This window comes from Geospiza fortis, unplaced genomic scaffold (genome assembly GCF_000277835.1).
Source record: "Geospiza fortis unplaced genomic scaffold, GeoFor_1.0 scaffold506, whole genome shotgun sequence".
NCBI classification, from domain to species: Eukaryota; Metazoa; Chordata; class Aves; order Passeriformes; family Thraupidae; genus Geospiza; species Geospiza fortis.
The window spans coordinates 483,843-508,329 of NW_005054493.1; the positions used below are offsets into that span (position 1 = coordinate 483,843).

Consider the following 24,487-nt stretch of genomic DNA (forward strand, 5'->3'; position numbering starts at 1 on the left):
GATGGTAGTAGGAACAAGTTTGGTAGGGGAATTTACTTGGTTACTTTGTTCCTGTACTGCTTGTGGTAAGGGAAAGAAAGTGTGATCAGCAGTAAATGACTAATTCAAGTGTGTGCTGAATTTTCTCTATCCTTACTCTGAATTCACAATGAAGGGAAGAAAGTCCAACTTTATGTAAATATATTATTGAACAATAAATGAGATTTTTGTCATTAATTATTTCTCTCCTTTTCTGATCTAGCTAGGTAACCATGGCAGGTGATGATTGTGTAAGGAAGCGCCAGGCTGGCTCCACTGCAACCTCCAAGACCCCTGGGAATGAAGAAACAGAGAGGAGACCTGAGAGTGAGAGGTCCTTTCAAAACTCAAGCAACGGTGAGACTCAGTGGCTCAGCACTGGTTGCATCTCTGGCATGTGGTTTCCTTTAAGATGCCCTTTTCACTCATGGCTGTGCCTCTTTGCTTCTGTTTTTCTGTCTCTGGGAGGGCTGAAGGTGGAGCTCCCTGTGTCCCAGCTGCACCTCTTCAGCAGGTGTGGGTTGTTTGGGGTGCTGTCCTGCAGAGCTTTCCCTCAGGAGCTGTGCACTGCAGTGCTTGCAGGGATCTAAAACAGTGATTACCTGTCACAGGAGGAAGAGATTCATTAGTGCTGTCAATGGTGCAAATGCCTCCTGGCAACACTTTTGAGTAATCCTGGTAAATGCTGGTTTTGGGACTTCATCTCACTTCCTTTACAACTTTTAAGTATGCGACTCCTCAAGATGGAAGAAAATGGTCTTTAACACACCAGGCTAAGGTGCTGTGTCCACCTGACAGACAGGTGGAAGTAGGATGTACAGAGAATGATGCTCTGGGATTCTCTTCGTGTCAGGACAGCTCCCTTTTATTCAGACTTGGCTACCAGAAAACTGAACAATGCCCAGTTGTGTCTGTCCATTTGTTTTGTGGTCACCTTAGAAGTTATGTGGCTTAAAGTTGGCTTTGTGGAAGGATCAGTGCTGCCATGCCCTGTGCCTTGGGTTGCAGGGACAGTTGTGTGGCACTATGAGTGGTTTTGCCTGTGACCCTCTGTAATTCCTGGTTTATGCTGTACCACATTCCAGCCCATGATAAGGAGGTTAGAGATGAAACTGCAGCTTGTTTCCTTTCTCTTCATCAGATAGATTAAGCAGAAAGCTAAAGTAGGTTATCACAATGTGCCATGTGAGTACAAGATCCAAAATCCTGGTGCCAGTGACTCAAGGAGATAATTCTCACTGATGTGCTTCTGGATCTCATCACAATTTTAATAGTACTTCTTTCAACTGAAATGGAAGTTGGAGCATGTTCAAGTTAGGACAAGTGAGCTTTCTTATCAAAAATAAAATACATTGGAGAGAAAGCCGTCCTACAAACTGCTTGGAGAACTGTGATTTTAAGATTTTGGTGGCTCATAATTTTAATTGGATCAAATGAGACTGTATTAGAAAATTGCAGGGAGTTGGTGTCTACTGGAATCCAGTGATGCTGAGCTTGGGAGCAGAGTTCTACCACTTTAACCTTTTCATGTGTGGAAACTCCTTAATTGTAATAAATGAAGGGTAAGTAATAAATAGAGCAGTGATAATTAGAACTTGATGGGTGGGTGTGTCTGTCTTTACAGGCCGTTCATTTTAACACCTCTGAGATGTGACAAAACCTCTCTGCAGGCGAGATACTGTGAGTGTGTAGCAAACAAACATCTCAGGGTAGATCTCTTGAAAGTGTCCATGTGCCTGGTGGGTTGGCTTGGAACAGTGCAGTGTGGTTTAAATCCCACACAAACTGCACTGAAGGACAGCAGGGAGGAATCCTGGTTAGTCAAGACTTGAGTGCATCTTACCTGCCAAGGTTGCTGCCAGTTGAGCAGAGGTGTCACAAAGTGTTTCTTAGCTCAGTGTTGGTGACAACAGGAATAACACAGGGAGGCAGGAGGAATGAATCTGATACCTTGAGGCATGGGAGAAAGATGCATCCCTCTGGTCAGGAATTCCTCTGCACAGGGGAGTTAAATCAGCAGCTCTGTGACCCAAAGGTTGAAGGTTTATAAACTGAAGTGTTCCTGAGTTGCAGACAGTGGCCTCTTCAGATACTGCAGGGTGCCTGTGTAACTAGGTAGGACTTTCATGGCTGAGGTGGGAAAATTTCTCAGAAGATGCAGGCATAGATGTTTTTTCTTTCTTTTGTCCTGGCCATTCTCTCCTGAATAGCTGTTTCTAAGGCATTAGTGCTGATGTGCACAAAGGCAGTGTGAGGCTAATGGTCTGCTGTCTGGCAACAGCTTTTTTGTATTGTAACAACTTAATGCTGGGTCTTGTGAGGAATTTTAGACAATATGCATGTTTGGTGCAGTCAGGGGATTCTAGCCAGGCCAAGAACGTACAGAAGTGAATATTGTAGCATGTTTGTGGCAGTTATTGCCATAGAAAAATTAAACCTTTAACGTGATTACCCACCCTTGATCCTCTCTGGTTATAGCAAACACAATCTGCTTCCTACAGTAAGAGTGGAGGTGTCAAGGGCCAGCTGACTTGTTTCCAGAAGTCTACAGAAACTTTTGGGCCCTTAATCCTTTCTTTATTAAAACTCAAATCCTTTGACTGATCTGAAATTGCTTAGAGGAATAATTTTAATACCTGTATTGACTTTAGAGCTACAGTAGGTCTGACTCTTCTTTTTGTACAGTTGAGGTTTTTTTTTTTTTCTTGGTTCTGCAGTGCTTTTGAAGACTGTCTTATTGTTTGGGTTCTAAGATTCAAATAGTTTTTACTTAAGTATGCCAAATTTTATAGAAGTGTGGAAATACTCATAACTTGGAGATTGCCAGAAGATTTCTTCTGTGCCTTGATTTGTTTCTATCTTGTAGTTATTGAGCCTGCAATTTCACTTTGACAGAGTAGCTGAACTTCAGTCTTATACATCATTTCTCTTCCTTGAATTAGCTCCAGAGTTGTAATTAAACAACTAATTTGGTCCTGGCTTAGAGTCAGCAGATGATCTAGGTGGCAATAATCCCCTGTCAAAAGCCAGGCTTCCTTAATAAGATAGCAGGAGATACATAAAGAAATAGAAAACTGCTCTGCCTAATGGGATATTGGTATCAGACTGTATCAGTCACCTGGAATGAGCATAACAGAAACTGCATGGACAGATCTTAAAAGGCTAAAGAGGACATGGATCATAAGTGTGCACATGAGTGCCTCTGAAATGCTCAGATAGTGTGTTCAGAGCAGTAAAAAGGTGGGTTTGAGTCTGTTCTTGTTTGTCCAGATATCAGACAAGGACTGGAAGTGTCTCTGGAGGCTGATCTGCAAACAAGCTGTGTGGCATATCTGTTTGGTGTGAGTAAGCCTGACTGGTAATGCTGATCTTAGAAAGGGGCTGTTATCTTCCAGTGAGAGGTTACTATCGATCATCCCTGGTGCAAAAGTTCATGGTGATGCACAAACTGTGTGCCTACAGAGGGCTGGAGGAGGAGAGAGCTCTCCAAGGGGGAGCAATTTGGAAAGATTTAGCCTTTGCTGTATGACTCACAGCAATGAGTGTTCAGTGTTTCAACAGGCTTCTTCTTGTGGATTCAGCTGCTTGAATTGAGTATCTGGGATGTGTTTCTGAGAGATAGGTCAAAAAGCTGTTTTGTCTAGGTGGATTCTGGTAGTTCTAGGGGCTGTCATGTTTAGGAACCTGTGGTTTGGGTAAAGAATGAGCAGTTTCTTGTGAAGAGCCTGTGGACATGGTAGCATAGTATAGAGAATGCTGGTTTTCCTTCCTGCTAGTGAAGAGCCTCTTTGGGTTCCATGTCCCTGCAGAACTGAATTTTTAAGCTAAATGATTGCCCAGCAGTGCAGTGACCTATGGCCTGTGAATTCTTTAAACACATCTTCTGAGTCTACTCATAACTTGCCTCTAATTGCTGAGTGGCCAAATAAATTACCATAAGTAAGAATAAGGGCTCATTAGCTCAAATTATTAATGTGTGTTGTATTGTAGCAATATGGAACTCCTCCCCTCTTTACAGTAGCCCTGCACTAGATTGGCTTTAATATTGCTTTGCTTCTGATAACATCTTCAGTGTTTTTGGAGAGGGAGCCTTTAAATCCAGGTGACTGACAGTAATGAAATCCTTCTGCCTGTGTTGCTTTAACCTCTTGAATGGGAAGTTGTCTTATCAAGAAATGACAAAGCTGGTTTTTTTTGGATCCCAAGCTGCAGCCCCAACATCATGTGAGTGATTCTCTGCTCTACCCATTTCAAATGTCACTTATCTGTAAAATGTGCAAGAGTGGGTTGAAAAAGGGACAACAGGATCCTTTAGAAGAGGTACTTTGTCAATCTTGTGAAATTTTAGTTGCTCAACTTCTCAACAATTAAGAAGCTTTCTCAATCTTCGGGTGATTTTTTTATTGGCTTGGTTTTCAAAGAGAAACAAAGCTTACAATTAAATTGTTCCGTGATTTTTTCTTCTGACTTTGGAACCTGCTTGGAATTTGGTCTGTACAGAGGAGTCACATTCTAAAAGGATCAAGCTCAAGACCAGTGGACCTCTAAAGATCTTGTTAATGTCCTTGCTGATGGGAAGGGAACCCAAGGCCATTAAATAAAAAATTTCTCCCTGTGAACAAAGCTCTTCCAAAGCAAGCCCTGCTTAAGCCTCCTCTGAAATTGGCCACTATTTCATACCAGTCTTCAAGACAACTTTCTCATGACTTTAAATATATTTTCTGTCTTCTTAAGGCACATCTCAACTTCTTTTAAATGCAAATATGTGCTTCCTTGTATAGTGCAGCCTTGTGTCCATTTTTCTATAATGCTATTGCAATCCCAAAGTGATACAGAGGGATCCAGGCTTCATTTGCAGGGTCAAAGGAAAGTGAAGATTTGGGCTTCTCAGCAGTGCACATTTCCTTTTAGACTCCAAATCATGTGATGAATCTCTTCTCCAGTGACCTGACAGAACATAAGTGGTGTCTTGTGCAAGGGAAGTTGAGTGATTAAAGATGATGTGCTTTTTCTCTGGTATCTGCCTTGTGACACAGCTGGGTTTATGGGGTGATGCAATACAGCAGAATGGGTTGGTTTGGGGTGAGTTTTCTTCTACAGAAGATTTTGTGTTGAGAAAGATAAGCTCACAGGTGAGTTTACTTTGTCATATGAGTTGCTTAGAGTGAAGCCATGGAGATCTTGATTTTAAAACCTATTCAAAGATTTTGTGTTTCTAATCTTTTCTGTGCATGCACACTAGTATGTGGGCAGCTAAAGTGACAGGAGGACACTTTAAATTCCAATTTAGCAATTATAGCATCAGCAGGTCAGAGATTGTCCTCATTTCTTGTACAACCATTAAAGCTGGACATTTGGTATATGTAAAGGTATACCCAGTTTTAAGGCCTTGTAGTCTACAAGGGTGTTTTATTTCCAAAGTGAGCCGTGCCTGGGTAGTTTTTAGTGACTGAGGCTTCAAAGGCAAGATCTGACAGGAAATATATGGTCAAAGAACTGGTTATTTTATTTTTAGCTTATCTTTAAAAGGAGATAATGCAATTCCTTTACTCCCATGTGTCCTGTTCTCTTTGGCTGTTGTTGGGGGCTTCAAGCAAACTTGATATCATCTTGAAGATTGGCAGCTGGGTAAGGGACACAAATTCTTAGGTTTTTGAAGGGAAAGGTTAGTTGTTCTTTGAGCTCAGCAGCTCTGTCCTGCTTTCCATCAAGTCAGCTGAAGGTGGTTCTTCCCATAGTACTAATAGGAGTGGGCCAGGAATACAATTGTGGAGTGGCACAGTGAGGGAGTAGAGTCCCTGAGAACATCTGAAGGGGTTACAGTTCTGCTGCTTATGGAACAATTTATTTTTTTTTGGTATGTTGGGGGAGAACCTATTTGAGACCAGCAAAAAAGTGCATGAGGTGAGTGGGTCACTGGTATCTTACATTCTTCTCAAATTGTTTTCCAAACTGCTGTTCTGCAAATGTAACAGCACAATAAGCTTAAATGCTGAGGTGTTTTATTGTTTTTTATTTTTGTCTTGGAGGTGAGATGCTTAGCAACCAGGAGTTCTGTTTTTGTAAAAATGGATCTTGGATGCAGCCAAAATCAACGGTGTTAAGCAGTTTCCTTGTTTGTTGTTACATTCAAAAGCTGCTAAGTGATAGGCAGTTGTTGCTGGTCTGTCCTTAAATCTACAGCTTGTGTAGCAGATAGGAAAAAACAAAATTCCTGCAGACAGACAAAAGTCAAAATTGATCAGTGGGAAGGGGAATTAATGCTAACAACTGATCATAGCTGCACTGAAGATAAAGTTTCTTCTGTTGTTATACTGTTTTCCAGTACTGGAATTGGAGTCACCTCTCAAGCAGGCCTACCTAAAATACTCAAAGCCAATTGCTCAAACAGGCTGACTGAGGCTCCTGAGCAGCACAGAAGCATTTCCTGCTCTGAAAACGAAACTGCTTTGTGTGTAGAGGCTCTGCTCATACAAGGAGGCCACGTTACGCACTGTGATAGTGCTCTCAGTCTGTTTTCTTGTCTCACAGCAGCACAACTTTGGCACCTCTACAGCAAATCTGTTAGCTCATGCTGCTCTGGAATCTTATTAGGGAATCACTTCAGTGCCTTCTTTTTCTAAAAGTGGTAATGTTGTCTTAGAAACCAAACATGCAAGTTGTAATGCTGGCTGTGTGTCGGTGTGTAAGGTGGTGCTGCAGCTATAAATGCCAAAGGATAAGAACGAGGCAAGGTTTGCTGCTATCTTTTCACTCTGCCTGGTATTTTAGGGGGATGGATGCTGCTGCTTCAATCTTGATTTTCCTTCATGTGCAGGACTCTGTTTTAAGTAACTTTATCTTCTGTGTTGTTGTTATTGGAGAAGTGAAACACCCGCTGGTGCTTGTCCTAAAACACAACTAGTCTGAAATGTCTGACCTGTGGGTGTTGTTCCTCTTGATGTCACAGAAGCATCTCAGATGTGTAGTTTTTAATGTGAAAGAAAGGTGGCATTTGAGGCTTTACCTATTGGCCAATGGTGTTAGTAATGACAGAAGTCAGATGATATTGATGGCATGTTAAACCTGACTGAACCTATGTTTACTTAGAGTCAAACATATTAAGGAGTACAATCACACTGGTATCTAGCACTTCTCCTGGGGGATAAAAGGAGTGGGAATAGCCAGGTTTGAACACAGAATAACTGTCCAACTTGCCATTCAGCCTGTCTCAGAGCTGATCATGGTATTTTACTAATAGCTGTGGCTGACTGCCTTGTCTGTTGGCAATGTAGAGGCCTCCAGACAAACTAAGCTTATGTCTGCTTAAGATAAAGCCCTGATAAAAAATCAGCACACTTGGAAATGACCTTCTAAGGGTCATTCTGATTGCTGCTTCAAGGCTGAATACGTTTAGGGACCTTGGGAATATTTGCAGAGTTGTTGATGAAAAACAAAATCCAGCATGTTTTCAGCTGTTGACTGCCTTACAGTGCTGTGATCCTGAAATATGTGGTTGCAGTTTATGAACTTCCTGCAGCTTTGATTTGAGTTTAGTGGGACCCTATTAGAAGTCAGAAATGCTGTTGAAAAATTGGTGTCTGAACTACTGTATGCTGTGTTTTTTGTGTTTTCAGACATGCAACAAAAAATATTGAATATTTTTTTTCCTTCCTTAGGCTGGGTTGATGTGGACCACGTGATAACGAGGAAAATGCAGCTCATAGCAGAAGCTGAGGTAAACACAATACTTGCTTGTGGTGGGGAGCAGGACAATTGACCCTGGAAGTCTTTTGGAGAGTCACTAGCCCTGGAACACAAATAGCCCTATTCAGTCCTAGATTGAGTGCAATGACTTTTCCCCAGCCCTCTTTCCCTGTCCCACTTAGCACCAGAGGGGTGATCTTAGGTAATGGGGTTCTGTCTTACTTGACCCCAATAGGTTGAAGTCCAAAGATAAGAATGAACTTTGAAACCTGTAAATAAAATGAAAATTGCCTTACCACTAACTTTTGGCAGTGTGATGATTAGCCAGCCTGCTTGCATATTGAGCCTTTAAAATGCTCTGTGTCCTGCTATCCATTGAATAAAGGGCAGCATGGAGCCTGCAGCCCACAGCTTCTGCTGCCCTGGCTGTGGAGATGACCTTCCTGAGCTTTGGTCTCATTCTTTTTGTCAGTGAACAATATCCTCATAGAAAATAGCACTGGGTGTTTCTGGCACCATCTGCATCTGTGTGGGCTGCCTTTGTCTTAGGTTATATTAAGGTGATTTATGCCCAAATTAAATGAAATTGGCTAACAATGAACTGCACCCTCCTTGTTAACCATTGTTTTGTGGCACCCGTGTTCTTCAGGGCAAATTGCCCTGCACTCTTGCATAATTTTATTGCAGAAAATTCTGTGGTAAATCTGAAGTAATCTAATTGTGCCAGCTTGACATGAATAGTAGGGAGTGGGTACTTACAAGACAGAGAAAAATACCTTGCACCTTTGAGATATTTTCCTGTTTCACTTTTTTTTTCCTTTTTCTCCCTGCCTTTATAGGTGGTGTGTCATTTATAACAGGTATAACTAAGGTGTATTTAAATAGTCTTCTGCAAAAGGTGTGCTGCTTTTTTTCCTGAAACTCCTTAAATTCAGCCCTTTAGAGGGGTAGTCAGCTCAGAATTTTATTTTGGATGTGGTCTTAGCCTGTTTATCCTTACTGAGAACAGGAGATCAAGCCTGGTAACTTCTCTGCAGACAGAAGAGTCGTTGCTAATCACTGTGTTGGCAGTGGGTGTTTGCAGGGGAAGGCTTTCACTGTAAAGCACAAGTAGCTTTGGAAGTTCCAGGGAGTGCTAGCTGGTTGCAAGGGGACAACTTGACCTTGGATTTCTTTCTTCAGGAGTGTCTCTTGTTCCTTTTTTATTTTTTCTGGTTACCAGCTTTGAGACACGATTCATAGAAAGTTTTCTTACCCACAAAGAGAATCCTAAAAAACCAGTGGTGTTTTAATTGCTGAAAATTCTCCCAAAACACAGGGACTTCAGATTTTAAGCTTTGAGTTATGCAGGTTTATTTCAGGTGTATCAAGGCTGAGGAAAAAAAAAAACAAAAACACCCTACTGCAAAATACCTGAGAATTCCTGGAGTGCTGGGCCCTTTTGTTGTGGGAGCCACTGAACAGAGGCTTGGATTTCTGTGATAGGTATCTAAATTCTAGGCAGATGCTTGTCTTGTGTAAAGCCTGGTCAAGGTATAAATGGGATTTGTAGAAGCTGAGCTGGGAGTTACTCATGCATAGGAGGTCTTCAAGCATCTGCAGTCTAAAAGTCCAGTCCTTTATTCATTCTAAAAGGAGCTGAGAATGGTGTGTTCTTCACTAGGTCAGGGCTGGCAGGTGTCAGTGACAAAATTTACTAAATCTGTTAGAATGAGTAAAGTTCTGGGGGACTGTTGCAACTTTATAAGCAAAGGGCTACTTCCCTCAACTTTCTGACTTGCCATCAATTTTTATTATTGGCCAGTTTCTGCTTTTAATGGCATAGCATTCTTTCAAGGGGTTTTGGTTTGTAATTACAGTTAGTTACACTTACTGTAGGGTCTGTACTCTGGTTTTCTATTTTATTTAATCTATTAAGAACTCATGCCCTGCTCTCCCAATCCTAACACATGCACAGGCTGGTATCAGCCCTGGAGGGCTGTGTTAGGAGGAGAGAATCTCAGCAGAGTGCCAACCAAAGGGAAGAGGTGCTTTAAGGAAATATCATCTGCTAAAGCTTCACTTGAGGAGAGATTAGGCTAAAAAGGGGGAGACACTATTAAAAAATATATCTATTTTGATGGGAATTAATAGTGCTTTGTTTAGCATGGAAACTTGAGCCCTCCAAGAGAACTAGGAATTTCTGTTTGACTTTTTTGTAGGGATATGTGCTGCATGTGTGCTGTAAAATTAGGTACCAGAGAGCACCAGTGTCTTCTGTTACAGGTTATATTCACAAGTACTCAGTATTTGTTTCTGTTTTTTCTCCTGTTTTTCAAGGAACAAGTTCATATCTCTTGCAGAGACAATCCTCTGCCTCCCAGGAAAGCAATATCTAAAAGTAGGCAGACCCTAAGAATTTTGTTAAGCACTGGGGAAGCTTATTTAGTCTATTCTGGAAGCTGCCAAATAGGAGAAAAATGTTTTTAAAGTTAAATATTAATCTGCTCCTTCTCCTACTGCAGCTTTTGTTTCAAGAGATCTCTCTGGATCTGACCACTATAAAAGGAGAAGAATATAAAATTCTGATCTATTGTGACTTCAGGGTCTTCTGCTTGTATGTGCTCTCACTTAGGTTGTCTTGTATTTTCTGCCAGAGAGTTAAACTTACTTGGCTGTTGTCACATTAAATAGGAGCATTTTGTAAGAATACATCATCTGTTCATGTATTTTGTAGGATCATGGAATAGTTTGGGTTGGAAAGGACCTTAAAGATTATCCTGTTCCACCCCCTGCCATGGGCTGGGACAGCTTCCACTACCCCAGATTGCTCCAAGCCCCATCCAGCCTTGCTTTGGGCACTTCCAGGGATCCAGGGGCAGCCACAGCTTCTCTGGGCACCCTGTGCCAGGGCCTCCCCACCCTCACAGGGAAGAATTTTTTCCTAATATCTATTTTTTTTTTCTTTTCAACCTTCAAGATGAGAAAGTAGATAGGAGTTGGGAATTCTGATCTGGGAAACGTATGTGATTCTTGAGCAGCTGATCAGTAGGAAAAGCAGATGAAATGATGATATGTAATTATCACGTAGGAAGACTTGCACCTTGAATCTGGAGGCAAACATGAAAAATCCCTGGCAAAGGATGGTCAGACAAACATGGCTAGTAAACACTTGCATTAAAAAACCAAAACATAATGTGCAATTAGATTTTAAATAATTTCTTGAAACTTGCCTTTTGCCTGTGCTGAAGATGATGGCTGGCAGAGTGTTCAGGAGCTCAGAGTTGGCTCTCAGCTCTGCTTCATCACTTGGCTCCATTACATTTAGTGTTTGAGGACTAAACATTAAGGAACTAAATTCTCAGAACTCTGGTAAGTCTTCTAAAAGGCCAGAGCAATTCTGTGTTGATTCTGATGGAGGAGATGAATGTTATTCAAAGTCCTCTGGCCTGAGGTGTGTGAACAGGCCAGGATAAGCCCCAGTCTTATCCAAATAGGCTCCCACTGTCAGTACATGGTACAGAATTGTTTTCTTGATGCCTTGCTCTGTCCTGCTCCAGGATAAAAAGGAATATAAATATTTTATGAAAATGTATCCAGCAAGTTAACAGCTTGCTGCTGTGTTTTTACTCTGTCAGCAACTGAAGCCAGCTTTCATGAAGGAGGTGGACAGTCACTTCACAGAGTTTGTGAACAGCTTGGTGGCAAAATCAGCACTCCTGGATTCCTCATCTCCAGCCTCCCTTTTCCCAGCTTCCTGTGCAGAGAAGGAACTGCACAAAGCCAAGTAAGTTCCTTTTAAGCTGTTGCTATAACAAGGTTATGTTTTCTGGAAGCTTTATTTCCTTTTTTGGCTCAAACGTCAAACAAATATTCTTTGCTTGCAGGAATTCGAGAGCCCCTCCAGAACATGGGAAAATCTTTACTGCCAGGAGGTCCCTCTTGGAGTGAGTAACTTAACTTCATCAAAGTAATTTCATCAAATTCACTGAAAATACCCTTGATAGCAAACTAATGAGCCTTTGCTTTGAGGTACTTTACCTGCCACCACCCACAGTCTTATGTTCAAATCCATGGGGATTAATCTGTTCAAGCTTCTCTCTTCCTAAAATATCTGTACTACATCTTGCAAATATAAACCTTAATTACAGCCATCTCAGTACCACTGGGATCATGGCTAATTATCCTTTGTCTGAGGATAAGCTGAGGAAGTGTCTGTGTCTGTGGCACCCCAGCTGTACCTTAACTCTGGTGTCTCCCTTAGTGAGCTGTTTGAAGTGAGTCACATCAGGACAATCTACCACATGTTCATCGCCCTTCTCATCGTCTTCATCCTCAGTACACTTCTAGTAGACTTCATTGATGAAGGAAGGTAAGAATGCCTTGGAAAGACAGGGGTAAGGGCTGGGAATAGCTCTTCCAGAGTGCCAGATGCACATGAAACTGCAGAATGGTGCAGAAAGAAGGGGGAGTCCTTCTTGTGGGTTTCAAGTTGACATACTTAGAATATGTGCTGGAATTCCTGTTGAGAGGGTATGACTATTTCAAATTGGAAATTTGGATATTAGGAAAACACTGCTAACTGATGTGTTACGTGAGATTTCTGGCCACACAGTTCAGCCTAACGTGCTTAGTTCATCACGAGGCTGGCAAAAGGGAATGTGGAATGCTTTGGCTGAGTATCTTTAATGAGACAGCAGCTTTCAGCTACTTGTGTTGCTTGAAGAAGGACTCTGCTTAGAAAAACTTTAAATACTTCAGCAGTCCTTCCTCTGTTTAAAAATGACAGTTCTGGAACATTGTACTTGTACTCAAATAAAAATAGAACTTTGTTTTTCCTGGGGAAAAATCTCAAGGATGTTGGCAGAGCCTCTGCTAAGATAGTGCTTTGCAGATAGCCAGTTGTGAATAAGATTGTGAAAGACTCCTTTCCTCAGTTGTTGCTTAAATAGTATTTTGGCAAGCTGTATCTCATGTACACAAGTAGGATTACATGTTTATCTTGCTGATTATCTGCTCTTCAGTGTACAAAACCAGAGCTGTATCTTGATTATACTAATTGTCCCTTTAGTCTAAGAACAGGCTTGTGTGCTACTGAATGTTGTTTAGCTGCTCCTTACTAGTGTATGGACATTGGGGGACAATGGGTATTTACCTTAAAATCAACTAGGGCTGGATACCCTTACTACTTTAAAAATAATATCTGTGGTCTTAGCTAGATCTGATAATTTGGATCCAGTTTGCAACTGAGCCTCCACCTGAGAAGGAATAACTTTTGTTGGTGTATTTTGTTCTGTCATCTTCTCTGGTCTTAGTTTAGAAGAGCTTATTGTTGGAGTAAGCTCTGATGAGTGTGAGAGGCAGTAAAGTTGATCAACCTCTTGTTTATGTCCTTATGTTCTAAGCTTGATTAATGGACTAAAGCACCTGGTGCACACCAGTTGGTCTTATTTGGACTGACCTTCTAATGACCCTGAGCCTTTTGGATAACTTCTAAACTGAATCTGTGTGGAATGCCCACAGAAAAGGATTAAACTAGCTTTGAGTGCTGGATGTTAAAATACCCCATGCCTATAGAGGCAGGGGAAAAGCCTCTTTAGGCTTAAACCCCTGGGAAGAGCTGAGTTTCAGTGCAGTGGTGATAATGTCCTGGGAGTGTTCCCCAAAAGCTCTCGTGGACCCCTGTGCAGCAGTGGATTGTTCAGTCACGTGCTTGTTCTTGGGAGGGATGAGCTTGAGCCTGCTCTTAAAGCACATGCTGATCTTAGAGATGTGCTTAAGCCCTGTGGGATTTGAAGGTAAGCTGTGCCTGCCAGCACTGATGGCATCAGTCCTTCTCTTCATTTCTGGGGTACTTGAGGGTGGCCACTTGAAGCTGCCACAGACAGCCCTGAGCTGAAATTGCCACGGTCGCTTCTATCCAGACTGTCAAACAGTTAGGATCTGGAAGCTTTGTGTTTTGTGGCTGCTTAGTGGAGTAGAAGTATTTCTAATCAAAGAATGGATGCTCAAAAATTGTATCTTTCCTTGTGCCTTCTAGGCTGGTCCTTGGATTTGATCTCCTGGTCTTTGTTTTTGGAAAGTTCCCAGTTGTCTTCTGTACTTGGCTGTGCATGTTCAGTGCCACAGTAGTTGTTCCATACAACCTTTTTGTGTGGTGGGCCCAAGGCTATTCCAGTTCCTCCCATCGTGCAATCCACTCTTTCTTCTATGGGATGCTGTTCACACTCTTCCAAATAGCTGGGCTTGGGTTTGGACCAACCTATGTTGCTGTAGCCTATGCCCTGCCTCCAGCTTCCCGCTTCATTGTAATCCTGGAACAGGTAAGTCCCTACCCTGCATCCTGTGGATCCTAGGATACATTGAACTGCATTTTATTTTCAATGTGGAAAGGGTCCTTTTTCCTAAAGAAGATAAATGTTTTTTTAATTAATTAAATCAAGCCAAGGCTGTGGATGCAGCATCTCTGAGACTTGAGGACAGTTACATGCAGCAAATCTAATAAGAAAGAGTAGAGAATAAACTTCATTTTGACCTGGAAACCACTTGTGGATTTTTACCCAGTATTTAAGATTTAACTGTGAGTTTTACTAAAATTCCATTTGTTTCTGCTTGTCTTATGGATACTTAAGTGCTTAAAACCAATTTTAAGAATGTGTTGTGCCATAGTCCACAAGGAAGCTGTAATGTTCCTCTTTAAAAAACAAAACCCAAAAAAGCAAGTACATGGTCAAGAAGTGGTTCCTGTTGGCATTTCTGTTCTCAAGAAGCAAGTATCTTGTCTCTGTAATCAGGACTTGTTTGGAAGTGGGTTTTTTTTGTGGAGGGGAACAAAAAGTGCAAGAGTGGAGATCTGGTCAGTCCATCAGGTTAAAACAAGGTTGGTCAGGGATGAGTTTTAAGAATTAACTTTGGACTGGCCCTACTTTTGGTTCTTCAGTATTAAAACAAAGTTAAAAGAAAAACCTGCTTGACAGCTGTGGACTGTTTATGTGGGGCACCACCTTATACCCAGGTAGTGATAATTGCTGTTCAACACATGTAACTTCAAGGACACACCTTGTCTCTGAAACATCCTGGCCTGCTGAAATGGAGAGGGGTTTCCCTTCAATTTGAAGTTAATGTTAACTGAGTAGTGACTTGCTGGTGTTATTCAGAGTCCTTGTGTATGTGGTGGTCCTGCAAGTGTAGATGAGATGTGTTTTGACTCTCCTGAGCCATAGTTGCTGCTGCACGTTTCCCCTTGCAGAGTTTGGAATTCATGTCAGTTAAACAGGCTTGTGGGTGGAGGAAGCAGCCCTTTGCTTGTAAAAGGGCTAAATGGGAAAGAAACCAAGATGCTGAAGGTGTTGTTGTAAAATGCTTGACCCCGTCTTCACTGGAAGGTTGTGAAAATGAGAGCACTGAGCTGCTCTTCTCTTGGCCTTTCAGGTTCGTCTTGTTATGAAGGCTCATTCCTTCATCCGGGAGAACGTACCCAGAGTCCTGTCCTCAGTGAAGGACAAGTCTGGTGAGTAACTTGCCCTGCTCCATTTTATATAGCCAGCTCTAGCTTTCCTTCCATTGCTTTGAGCTGCTCTCATGAGCTGGAGAGGTGGGATTTGAATTGGTGACTTTGGATGGGGAGGTCGAAGGTTTTGCATCATAATTTCAGCCTGAACTTTTTCATTTGTTTTCAGTTATATTAGACAACGAGCTACACTGTTATTCAGGTCTTATTCCTCTGTGGATCTTAAATCTTTGTTCTCCAGGATTCCCTATTTCTGCTTTTAGGAGTAAAAGGTGTCTAGGTGCTGCCTGCAGACCTCTAGCTCAGTGCTCTGGTTGAAATGACAGCAATCATAGAACAAAAGGTCTTTTAAGCAAGGCATGCTAGAGCTGCTTGGACTGAACCCACGTGTTGATAGGACAGGAAATGTGATACCAAGGTGTCAGCAGATAGTTTGGTTACCCTCACTTGCTAACTGTCCTTCATGCACACCATCTGAAAGGTCGACTTTGTTTTATTCTCTGCAAATCCCATACTTACAGTTCCAGACTGAGGCTTTTGAGGTGAGAAGGGTTCTGTTTTTTGAAAGGTTTCTGAGGTGAGAAGGGTTCTGTTTATTGAAAGGTTTCTGAGGTGAGAAGGGTTCTGTTTTTTGAAAAGGTTCTGTTTGTAAAAAGATTTTTTTTGTTTTTTATTTCCCCCTCTTTCCAGGCACAGTACATATTCCCAGAATTTCTCAATACCTGTACTTCCTTTTTGCTCCCACCCTCATCTACAGAGACAACTATCCCAGGTAATGTGAGCAACAGAACACTAAAGCAGTCTGAAAACTGAAGCCAACACTAAGCACCCCTGGGTGTGATCAGTTTATGAGTTGGAGCTTTCAGAAAGATGTGGTTAAGCTGGCAAGGGCAGGACTTGCTCATGGAGTTCTGCTTTTATTTCTTTGGGAAACTCACTTGAAGTTGAGCTAATTAACAACTTGTTACAGGTTATGTAGTGATAGACAGTTCCTGCAATAGGAACCTGTGTGTTTTGTGTGGTGCTAATAAGCAGCCCTGTCTCTGAGTTTGAGGCTGAAGCCTTTATGAGTGGGAACTCCCAGACTCTTCTGTACATTGCTGGGTGGCACTTTGGCTGTGTGAAGTCAGCAGTCCTTCACACAACTGTCTGCAGATTCCCACCTCCTACAGAACTGTACAGTGCTGCCCTCCAGATTCTTTCCCATTTATGGAATTGCTGGAGTTCTGCTGTAGTTGAAAGTGAGGAACCAGCAATTTGGGCAGACAACCCTTGGACATCAGGAGATTAAAAATTCTGGAACTCAGAAGCCATTTTTTTTTCAGAGAATATGTCAGTAAAATTGTAAAAACTTTCAAGTAATTGAAGGGAGGGGTTTGCTGCTTTGAGATCCTATTTAGCTGTGATATCCTGTTCTTTTTCCTAGGAATCCCACGATAAGATGGGGCTATGTAGCTACCAAATTTGCACAGGTGAGTGGTGCAGCTTTCTGCAGAATACTCTTTTGGAGATCATCTAAAATGTGTTGTCCAACAGCTCTCTTTGGCATTAAATCACTCTTCTTGGCCTGGCCTTACCAATAAAGAATACTTCTCAGTGACTAACAAACTCTGATCTTGCTGCACTAATGGTTGTGCCAAAGAAAGAAAAAAAAAATCAAAATCTTTACTTAAACAAGCTTCCAGATTAAAAAAACTGTGTGTGTAGAGCAATACACATGCCCTCTTTCTTCACCCCGATTGTAGTGCAGGGGCACAGCTTCTTCTCTGCAGTTATTCAAAGCAATTTTGAAATAATGAGACCTGGAGTCCAAATCCCCAGTGCTTATTTGAGTTCCAAGATTGACTGATTCTTCACATTTGTGGCCATGAGCTCCAGTAGCTTCTTGTGGATGTGTTTCCAAGTAATGGATTTGTGTGACTGAAACTTTTGCTGTCACACAATGCATTTATGGTTTTAAAAGCAAAACCATTAAGAAAAAAAGGCAGCATGAACAGGCCTTTGGCTGCTTATGTTGGACAAAGAGGAGGACAGAGCACACACCTGACTTGGCAAGTATTTCAACAGTGATTGGCATTTTGACCTCAACATCCACAACATCAGTTCATGAGTTAGAGAAAAGCCTGAGGTGCTTTGGCGTGTAAATGTCAACTTTGGAATAAAATAAAAATAAGCTTTAATATTAGATTTAACTTCAGTAAGTATTTTTCAATTATTTCTGCCCTTACCCTTGATCTGCATCCAAGGTATTTTCCTCACTTTGAGGGTGACATGGATTTTTTGTGTCAAAACATGTGAGTTGATAGGACTGGGAAAAACTGACAGCTGCTGTAGTAGAAAAGAGAAGTTGATTTTGCTGCTGGCTGTTCAGTGTACTCTAGGGATTGCTGTGGCTTTCTTTCTGCCTGGATCCTTGGGGAGGTTTATTGGCAGCAATGTAAAATAAAGTATTTTGGCTTGTGTTGGCAGCTGCCGTTCTCTCCTAGAGCTGGCAAGTGGTGATGTGATAATTGTGTGTTCCTGTTATGAAGTCAGGTTTTTGGGGTATTTTTGTTCCAGGTGCTTGGCTCACTTTTCTATGCCTACTACATCTTTGTGAGACTCTGCATTCCTCAGTTTCGCAACAGTAGTCAGGAAACCTTCAACCTTCGAGGGCTGGTCCTCTGTATCTTCAACTCCATCCTGCCAGGTAAGGCCCAGATCCACGAGTGACTCTCATATTTGTGGAAGGGAGAAGTGCTTCATTTGAGATGCATTCATGACAGGCAGAGATCAACAAAGGGGATCTTGTGGGCAGACTGCACCATTAAGGGGTAAAACTTCAAAATCAGCAATACAAAATAAAAGCTGGGTTTGAATTTAACTGTCTTCAAATCAAGCTGCAGGCTCTGGGGCAGCCTTGCTGTTGCCCTCTGGGGAGAGCAGGGCCGGGTGTGGTGAGAAACTGAAATATTGTTGTGCTACCTGTACAAAAGATTAGAGCTCATCTGTGTCAGTGCATATAAAGAACAGTTTTTGGCTGTGTTAGGTGCTCTTGCTTGTGGCTGAGAGCAAACATTGCCAAACTGGTGTGGCTGTCCCTTGTTTCCAGGTGTCCTGATTCTCTTCCTGGTGTTCTTTGCGTTCCTTCACTGTTGGCTCAATGCGTTTGCCGAGATGCTGCGCTTTGCAGACCGGATGTTCTACAAGGTGAGAAGCAAGAGCTGCAGTTTATAAAGCTTCTGAAAGCCATTGTCATAATGGAAAAAAGAGGGGAAACTGAAGATTGTTTTACCAAATAAAGCAACCATGGGATTTTGCTTGGTTTATGCTGTTAAGGCTTAAGTTTGTAGCTGTGCTGTAGAACAGATTTGGTTTCTGTTGGCAGTCTGAGTTGCTTTAAGGTGAAACACCCTGTGCACAAACAGAAGCAGCCACCAGACCTACCCAATAGCTCCATTAGCCCTCTTTTTGTTCTATTATCACATCAGCCACTGCAGTTTGGGATAAAACCAGGCCTTGATACTCCAAGTAGAATGTTGGAAGCGTGATGGAAAGCTTGGTCAAATTGTTATGTTAGCTTGGTATTATTTTGTTTAATGGTTTTCAATTTGATATCCTAGAAAAGCCCTCTAGAATGTTTTATAGTTAATTAGATTTACAGTCTTTCCATTGTGCTTTCAGGACTGGTGGAATTCCACATCTTACGCAAACTACTACAGAACCTGGAACGTGGTGGTACATGACTGGCTCTATTACTATGCCTACAGGGACTTCCTTTGGGTGAGTAAAAGCTGATGTATTCTTTTGTTAATTAAACATTCAACTACTGGGCAAAACGATACATTTGTCAAGATGCAGAAGCATAAAAATGTTTAGCAGCATAAAAATGTTTCATGTCAGCTGTTGTGAGGAGCTACTGTGCTTTTAGAGAGATCCATTGCTCATTTCCAAGTGCTTAATGTGTGCAAAACATGGGGCTGAGATGTAGCAATGCAGAGACTGCCTGAGCAGTCAGAACTCATGTTGCACTGTTTCCCTGAGCTGTGGTAGGTATTTAATGAGTGGGCTCAGCACAAGTGCTAATGCAGAAATGTACCTGAAGAGAAACACCTAAAGCCCAAGGTGCTCTGCAAGGCACTTGGCATTTCACACGTGACTCTTGGCTGGAGGAGAACCTTCTTAGCTCAGGGAAGAAAATTCACTGTGTTGCAACAACCAAACAAAAACCACAGCAGAGTAGCTCCTAATACTTGACATTCTTGTCTCTCCCAGTTTTTTGGGAAGAAGTTCAGAGCAGCAGCCATGCTGTCTGTCTTCACCGTGTCAGCTGCTGTGCACGAGTATGTCCTCAGCATCTGCTTTGGCTTCTTCTATCCAGTTCTCTTCTGCCTGTTTTCATGCTTTGGAGGTAAGCTTCAAGGAAGAGAGTGTGGGAGTGGCTGTGGGGTTTGTGGCTTTTTTTAGAGAAGCATGCTTTGTGCTTTTGATAATGATGCCAGCTGTTCCCTCAGCACTAACACACAGTATTGTTGCCCAAGGGTTGCAGTTGTGAGTCCAAGCTTTGTGAATGGATTTTTGCAGCTCAGGAGATACACACCTACATACACACAGAGGATTTGGAAGCTTGGGGCTTAGATGATCAAGGTCTTGGTGATGAGGAAGAGGGATCTATGTTATACACTGCTGTTCCTGTGACACTGCACAGAGTTTAACAGCACTGCTTCCTCTTTGCCAAGCTGTAGTTGAATCACTGTGTGTCAGCAGCTTGTCTTCCTCTATTCACAGTATAAGGAAACTATTAGTTCACTACTGCAGTGAGGAAGAGTGTGGGAAATGGATTTATGATGGCATCAATTATAATATCTGTATTGTCTCACCCTTCTTGTGAGACTGAAAATAGAATAAAAGTTTTTAAAACACCTCTGTTACCCCATCTCTGGGTCAGAAAAGAGTATAATCTAACAGAAGAGCCCATTTAGAAGTCAGAGCTCCTGGATTTCTTTTTGTGTTTTAGAGGGATCTAATAAACTCTAGGTCACCCCTGCCATGCCTTGGTGACCTGTGTAACACAAATAATGTTGATTCCCCAGAGGCACACAGCTTGTTGGCAAAGTTATTGGAAGTAAATGTGAGAATCAGCTCAGAGTATTTGCTCTATTGCCAAGCATAATCAGATTTTCATGCAGTATCCTTGTTGCTCCAGAGATGAAATGAAAGGAGGGGAAGATCCAGTAAAATCAGTTGATCTTTGATTCTTGAACCTTGAGTTTGTTTCTGAATAATTCTTCTCATTCCTCCCCTTTTAAGTTGTCTTCAACTTCACCCTGAATGACCGTCGGAAAGGGCCCTTCTGGAATGTGATCATGTGGACTTCCCTCTTCCTGGGCCAAGGTGTCATCATCTGCCTCTACAGCCAGGAGTGGTATGCCCGCCAGTACTGCCCCACGGAAAATGTGAGTGCCTGGCCCTTCTGGGGATAACCAGCTCTGGGAGTGGCTGTCCTGTCTTGCTGTGCAAGAAGAGTGGAAGTTAAAGGGCATGAGCCTTTCTGGTAGTGTGCTACATCCATTCTTTAGGAGTTATTTAGCCTAGAGGCTGCCTAACAGAAGTGTGTTCAGTAATGCTCCTTCTGTGCTTGGTAGGATTTCACTGCTTGAAACTGAGGGTGGTGCTACCCCATTTCTGAGGATATGCTAGACCTCATTTAGGCTGTAGCAATGGAACTGCAGCACTTGGCCAGTGAAGTCAGGAGAAACTTGTGTAGAAGACCCACAAAAACTGTGCCTGTTGTGCCGCTCCCAGGCTAGAGTGGGTGGGGGTGAGAAGTGGTTACCTGTAGATAGCTTGGGGTTTAGGTGGTGTTTTCTCTAACTCATTTTCTTGGTACCAGATTCTGTTCTAGACAGAACTTCTTGCTGTTCCAACTGATTTCAGTTTTAACCAAAGGTATCCTTTGGCAGCCTCTATTTTAAGTTTGATTCTCCTCAATTAAGAGTTTGCCATCATTAATTACTTGGCTTCTTGATACAGCAGGCTACTAGGCACAGTGTTTGCCTGATGTAACAGAACTTGTGGCTGCACTTACACTTCCAGGCACCTGCTTAGTGAAGGCAAGAACAGGGTTGTAGAGTGCAGAAATGTGGTTTGATCTTTCCTGTTAGAGAAGTTGAATTTCAGCAGCTTTTACCACAGCTGGTGCTGTTGGCTTGTGACTAATTTACTGCCTCTCCATGTTTTGCAGCCCACATTCCTGGACTATTTAAAGCCACGCTCGTGGTCCTGTCATGTGAAGATGTGAAAATGGGGTGCTCAGGCCATGACATCACAGAAAAACAGAGGTGTCCTCCAAGTATTTGGACCAATGATCTAACTTACTACAGACTTTTTCTAAGGGAAGTTGGGCCTCCTCATTATTGGGGAGAAACTGTAATTTTTTTAAACATTGCTGGAGCAAACCAGTTGACCTGGATTGCAACAGACTTCAAAGGCAGCATCTATAACATGCTGTCCCACTTTGAGCCATTTCCATGCCAGTAAAACATTGAGCTGAAGGTGGAGTCTACTGGAATCCTACTCATCCAGGGATCCCCCCAAGTTGCTGCTTTTCTGGACAAGAGGCAAGCTAGTCAGATTTGCTGGTAGCTCATTGTTGGTATCCGTCCATCTTTCTTAGCCATCATTTGCAATTTTTTTTCTCCTTTTTGGTAATGGGATGTCTACAAAACTTCTGTTCTTCATGATCCTGCCTGCCACTGTGACGTGGACAAGTGGCAGAGCATCAGGGTGTTTGCCTCCTTGCTCTGAAGATGGCCAAAGTTTTCCTGGCTGGCTTCAAACTGCATCCTGTGTATGCCAACAGATATAAAATGGGCAGAGGAAGAGGGATTGTCACCATGCTGAGTCAGGTTCAGAAGTAGGGCATGGTGTATGCAGTCTTTATATGACTTTTTACACCAAAAATTTGTTTCTCTGTATTCATTTAGTTCCCAGCTGCCTTACAGCATTTTTGTTCTCTGAAGGCCCTTGTGACTTGAGGAGTACTTTTTCTTCTTGCTCTTCCTTTCTACTATTCTTGGTAATCAGTTCTTTTGACATGATTAACTTGTAAAAGAGCTTTTGCTTTAATTTGGCAGGTGCTTTAAGGTACACAGGTTCTTAAGGGTTTCTTTACTAAAAAAAAACTTGAAATAATATGACCAAACTGTAAGAAAATGGGATTCACTTTACAGGTACAGAGCATGATCTTGTTTGAAATGGCTGTGTACAGTTCAGTGTGCCAGCACACCTTGCCCATGTGTATTGGAGAAGTTTTTAATGCTGCTGGGGAAAGAGCATTGGCCCAGAGCTGCTTTGTCACCTGCCTGTGTCTGCACTGACATCAGAGGGGGCTTCAGGTGGAGATCAGCCTCCTGGGTACTGCCCTCTTGGTGAAGAGGTAGGACATCCTCCCACCCACACCAATAAAGGCAGGGGCCCTGTGTGAGTGTGGTGTTTCCATAGCAGTGAATCAGTCAGAGTTCCTTCAGCTCCCTTGTTCTGTCAGTGCTAAACAGAACAGGGAACTTGCAGAGTGTCTGGATACAGATCACTCCAGTTTTACTGGAACTGTAGGTCCCATTAGTGGAGACAGGGTCACCTGATGGACATACTTTAACTGTGGTGAAAAGGGCCACCTGATAGAGATACCAGAACTTTGGTGACAAATATGTAAGAATTACTCAAATGTTGTCAGAAACTGCCAATGGAGAACAGCATATCCTTACTACCTACAGACCTGGATATTTCATACCAGCAGTATTAGGACCATTGGTGGACTTGTCTCCCAAGCCACTTCATACTCTCCTTTGGGTTTCTGCTTTCACTAACCTCAGTCAGAAGTGATTTCATGAAAGCTGGGGAATACTTCAACTCCTCCAAGTCTTCAGTAAGAAGGAATCATGCTCTTGAGAAAGGACATTGTACCAGGTCAAATTTGCCAAATACTGTTTCTGTGTGAGGTTCTCCTCTGACAACATTTCCTGCTAAAAATTGTTTGATGAAACTGTTGAAGTAATTTCAGAGGAACTATATGCTCAAATTTGGCAGTATTAATATATAAAATCCTGAGAATTAAATTGATTACTTTATCATCATTTAGATTGAGTAATCTGAAATCTTTCACCATACCTTTTGTGGGAGGAGAGAATACAAGTTCTGGAGCAACTAAGCTTCCTTATTGAAAAAACAATCAAAAATACAAAAAACACCTTTTGGCCAAACAACTTTGTCACCTGTACAGGATGACAAAGTACAGGATGAGATTCAGTCCAATTCTTTTTTGTTTGGTGCTCAAAACACTTACAGAGGTAACTGCACTCAGAGAGCGTGGGATGGATTAGAGACTTGGTTTGCTATCGTGAAACCCATGGCAGGTCTTGATACAGTTTCAGTGTTTTCAAAAAGAGACCAAAGGATGGCACTTTGTGCCCTGTTTTGGTGTTTCCCTCACACCTGGCACTGTTGTGTGCCCAGAAGGAATATCAGCATTTACTGTGTCAGCATCATCACTGTTTGAAGCCTGAGAGCTTGACCAGAAAGGGATGCTCAGCTGTTGGAACTAGTCTTAGTTTTTGACAAGTTGAGGTTTTCAGCCTTGTAGATCAAGGCATCTGGCAACTGTGCTGTCAGGGCATTAACAATTTGGATTACTTTCAGTTTTGTGGGGTTTTTTAATTGCTTTTGAACGTGGGCTTATTTTCATTTTTCTCAAGAGTGCTGGAGGGGAAATACTTAGTCTTTTGCACGTTGCTTATTTAATTAAAAGTCAATTACACCACTTTGAGTTAGACTGCAAGTGCCAGAGCACTTGACCAAAACAGTGCAATGTTCTGGTCAGTGGTGAGGATGTGAAGGTTCCCAACCTGCCCTTTACAAGCTCTTAATATAATGTAATATAATATATACTGTTTTCTGTGGTTCTTTCCAACACAAGAACTGTGCAGCTTGCTTCCATGGTAACTCCCTGAGTTGTGAGGTGGGAAGCCTCCAGCTTTGGAATGGCAGCTAGTACAGCTGCAGCTTCTTGCTAAATAACCTCATGAAAATCAATGTTACTCCATCAAAATGCATCCTGGGGTTTTCATGCAGAAAACTGTTTGTTCCTGGGAAGACCAAAGCTTTGTGAAGTCCTCATGCCTAGTTTGTTCTTTCTGTTGGGGTGTGTGGCTGCCAGCTATGGGGATGAAGCAGTTCTGGGTCTGAGCTGTGAACTGCTGTCACAGGAGAGCACAGAGTACAGTGTGTGCTGTGGTGGGAGCTGGGGGAATTCCTGCT

The 24,487-nt window shown here is 42.3% G+C and overlaps 1 protein-coding gene across 1 annotated transcript; it reads left to right on the forward strand.

Moving 5' to 3' along the window:
• The first annotated feature begins 237 nt into the window (after nucleotides 1-237).
• SOAT1 (sterol O-acyltransferase 1) lies at nucleotides 238-24,344 on the forward strand. Its single transcript, XM_005428601.2, has 15 exons — nucleotides 238-375; nucleotides 7,677-7,735; nucleotides 11,322-11,470; nucleotides 11,571-11,630; nucleotides 11,948-12,055; nucleotides 13,724-14,006; nucleotides 15,115-15,193; nucleotides 15,884-15,965; nucleotides 16,620-16,665; nucleotides 17,753-17,882; nucleotides 18,285-18,382; nucleotides 18,857-18,955; nucleotides 19,448-19,583; nucleotides 20,483-20,628; nucleotides 21,417-24,344. Exons 1-15 carry the CDS (start codon nucleotides 252-254, stop codon nucleotides 21,471-21,473), a joined length of 1,656 nt encoding a protein of 551 aa, XP_005428658.1. The 5' UTR covers nucleotides 238-251; the 3' UTR covers nucleotides 21,474-24,344.
• Nucleotides 24,345-24,487: the final 143 nt, after the last annotated feature.

Excerpts from the sequence above, each read along its gene's own strand:
- SOAT1 (XM_005428601.2), top strand. The coding sequence starts at position 252 with ATGGCAGGTGATGATTGTGTAAGGAAGCGCCAGGCTGGCTCCACTGCA. Across the intron at positions 11,471-11,570 it reads AAGGAACTGCACAAAGCCAA|GAATTCGAGAGCCCCTCCAG; the intron begins GTAAGTTCCTTT and ends CTTTGCTTGCAG. Across the intron at positions 11,631-11,947 it reads GCCAGGAGGTCCCTCTTGGA|TGAGCTGTTTGAAGTGAGTC; the intron begins GTGAGTAACTTA and ends TGTCTCCCTTAG.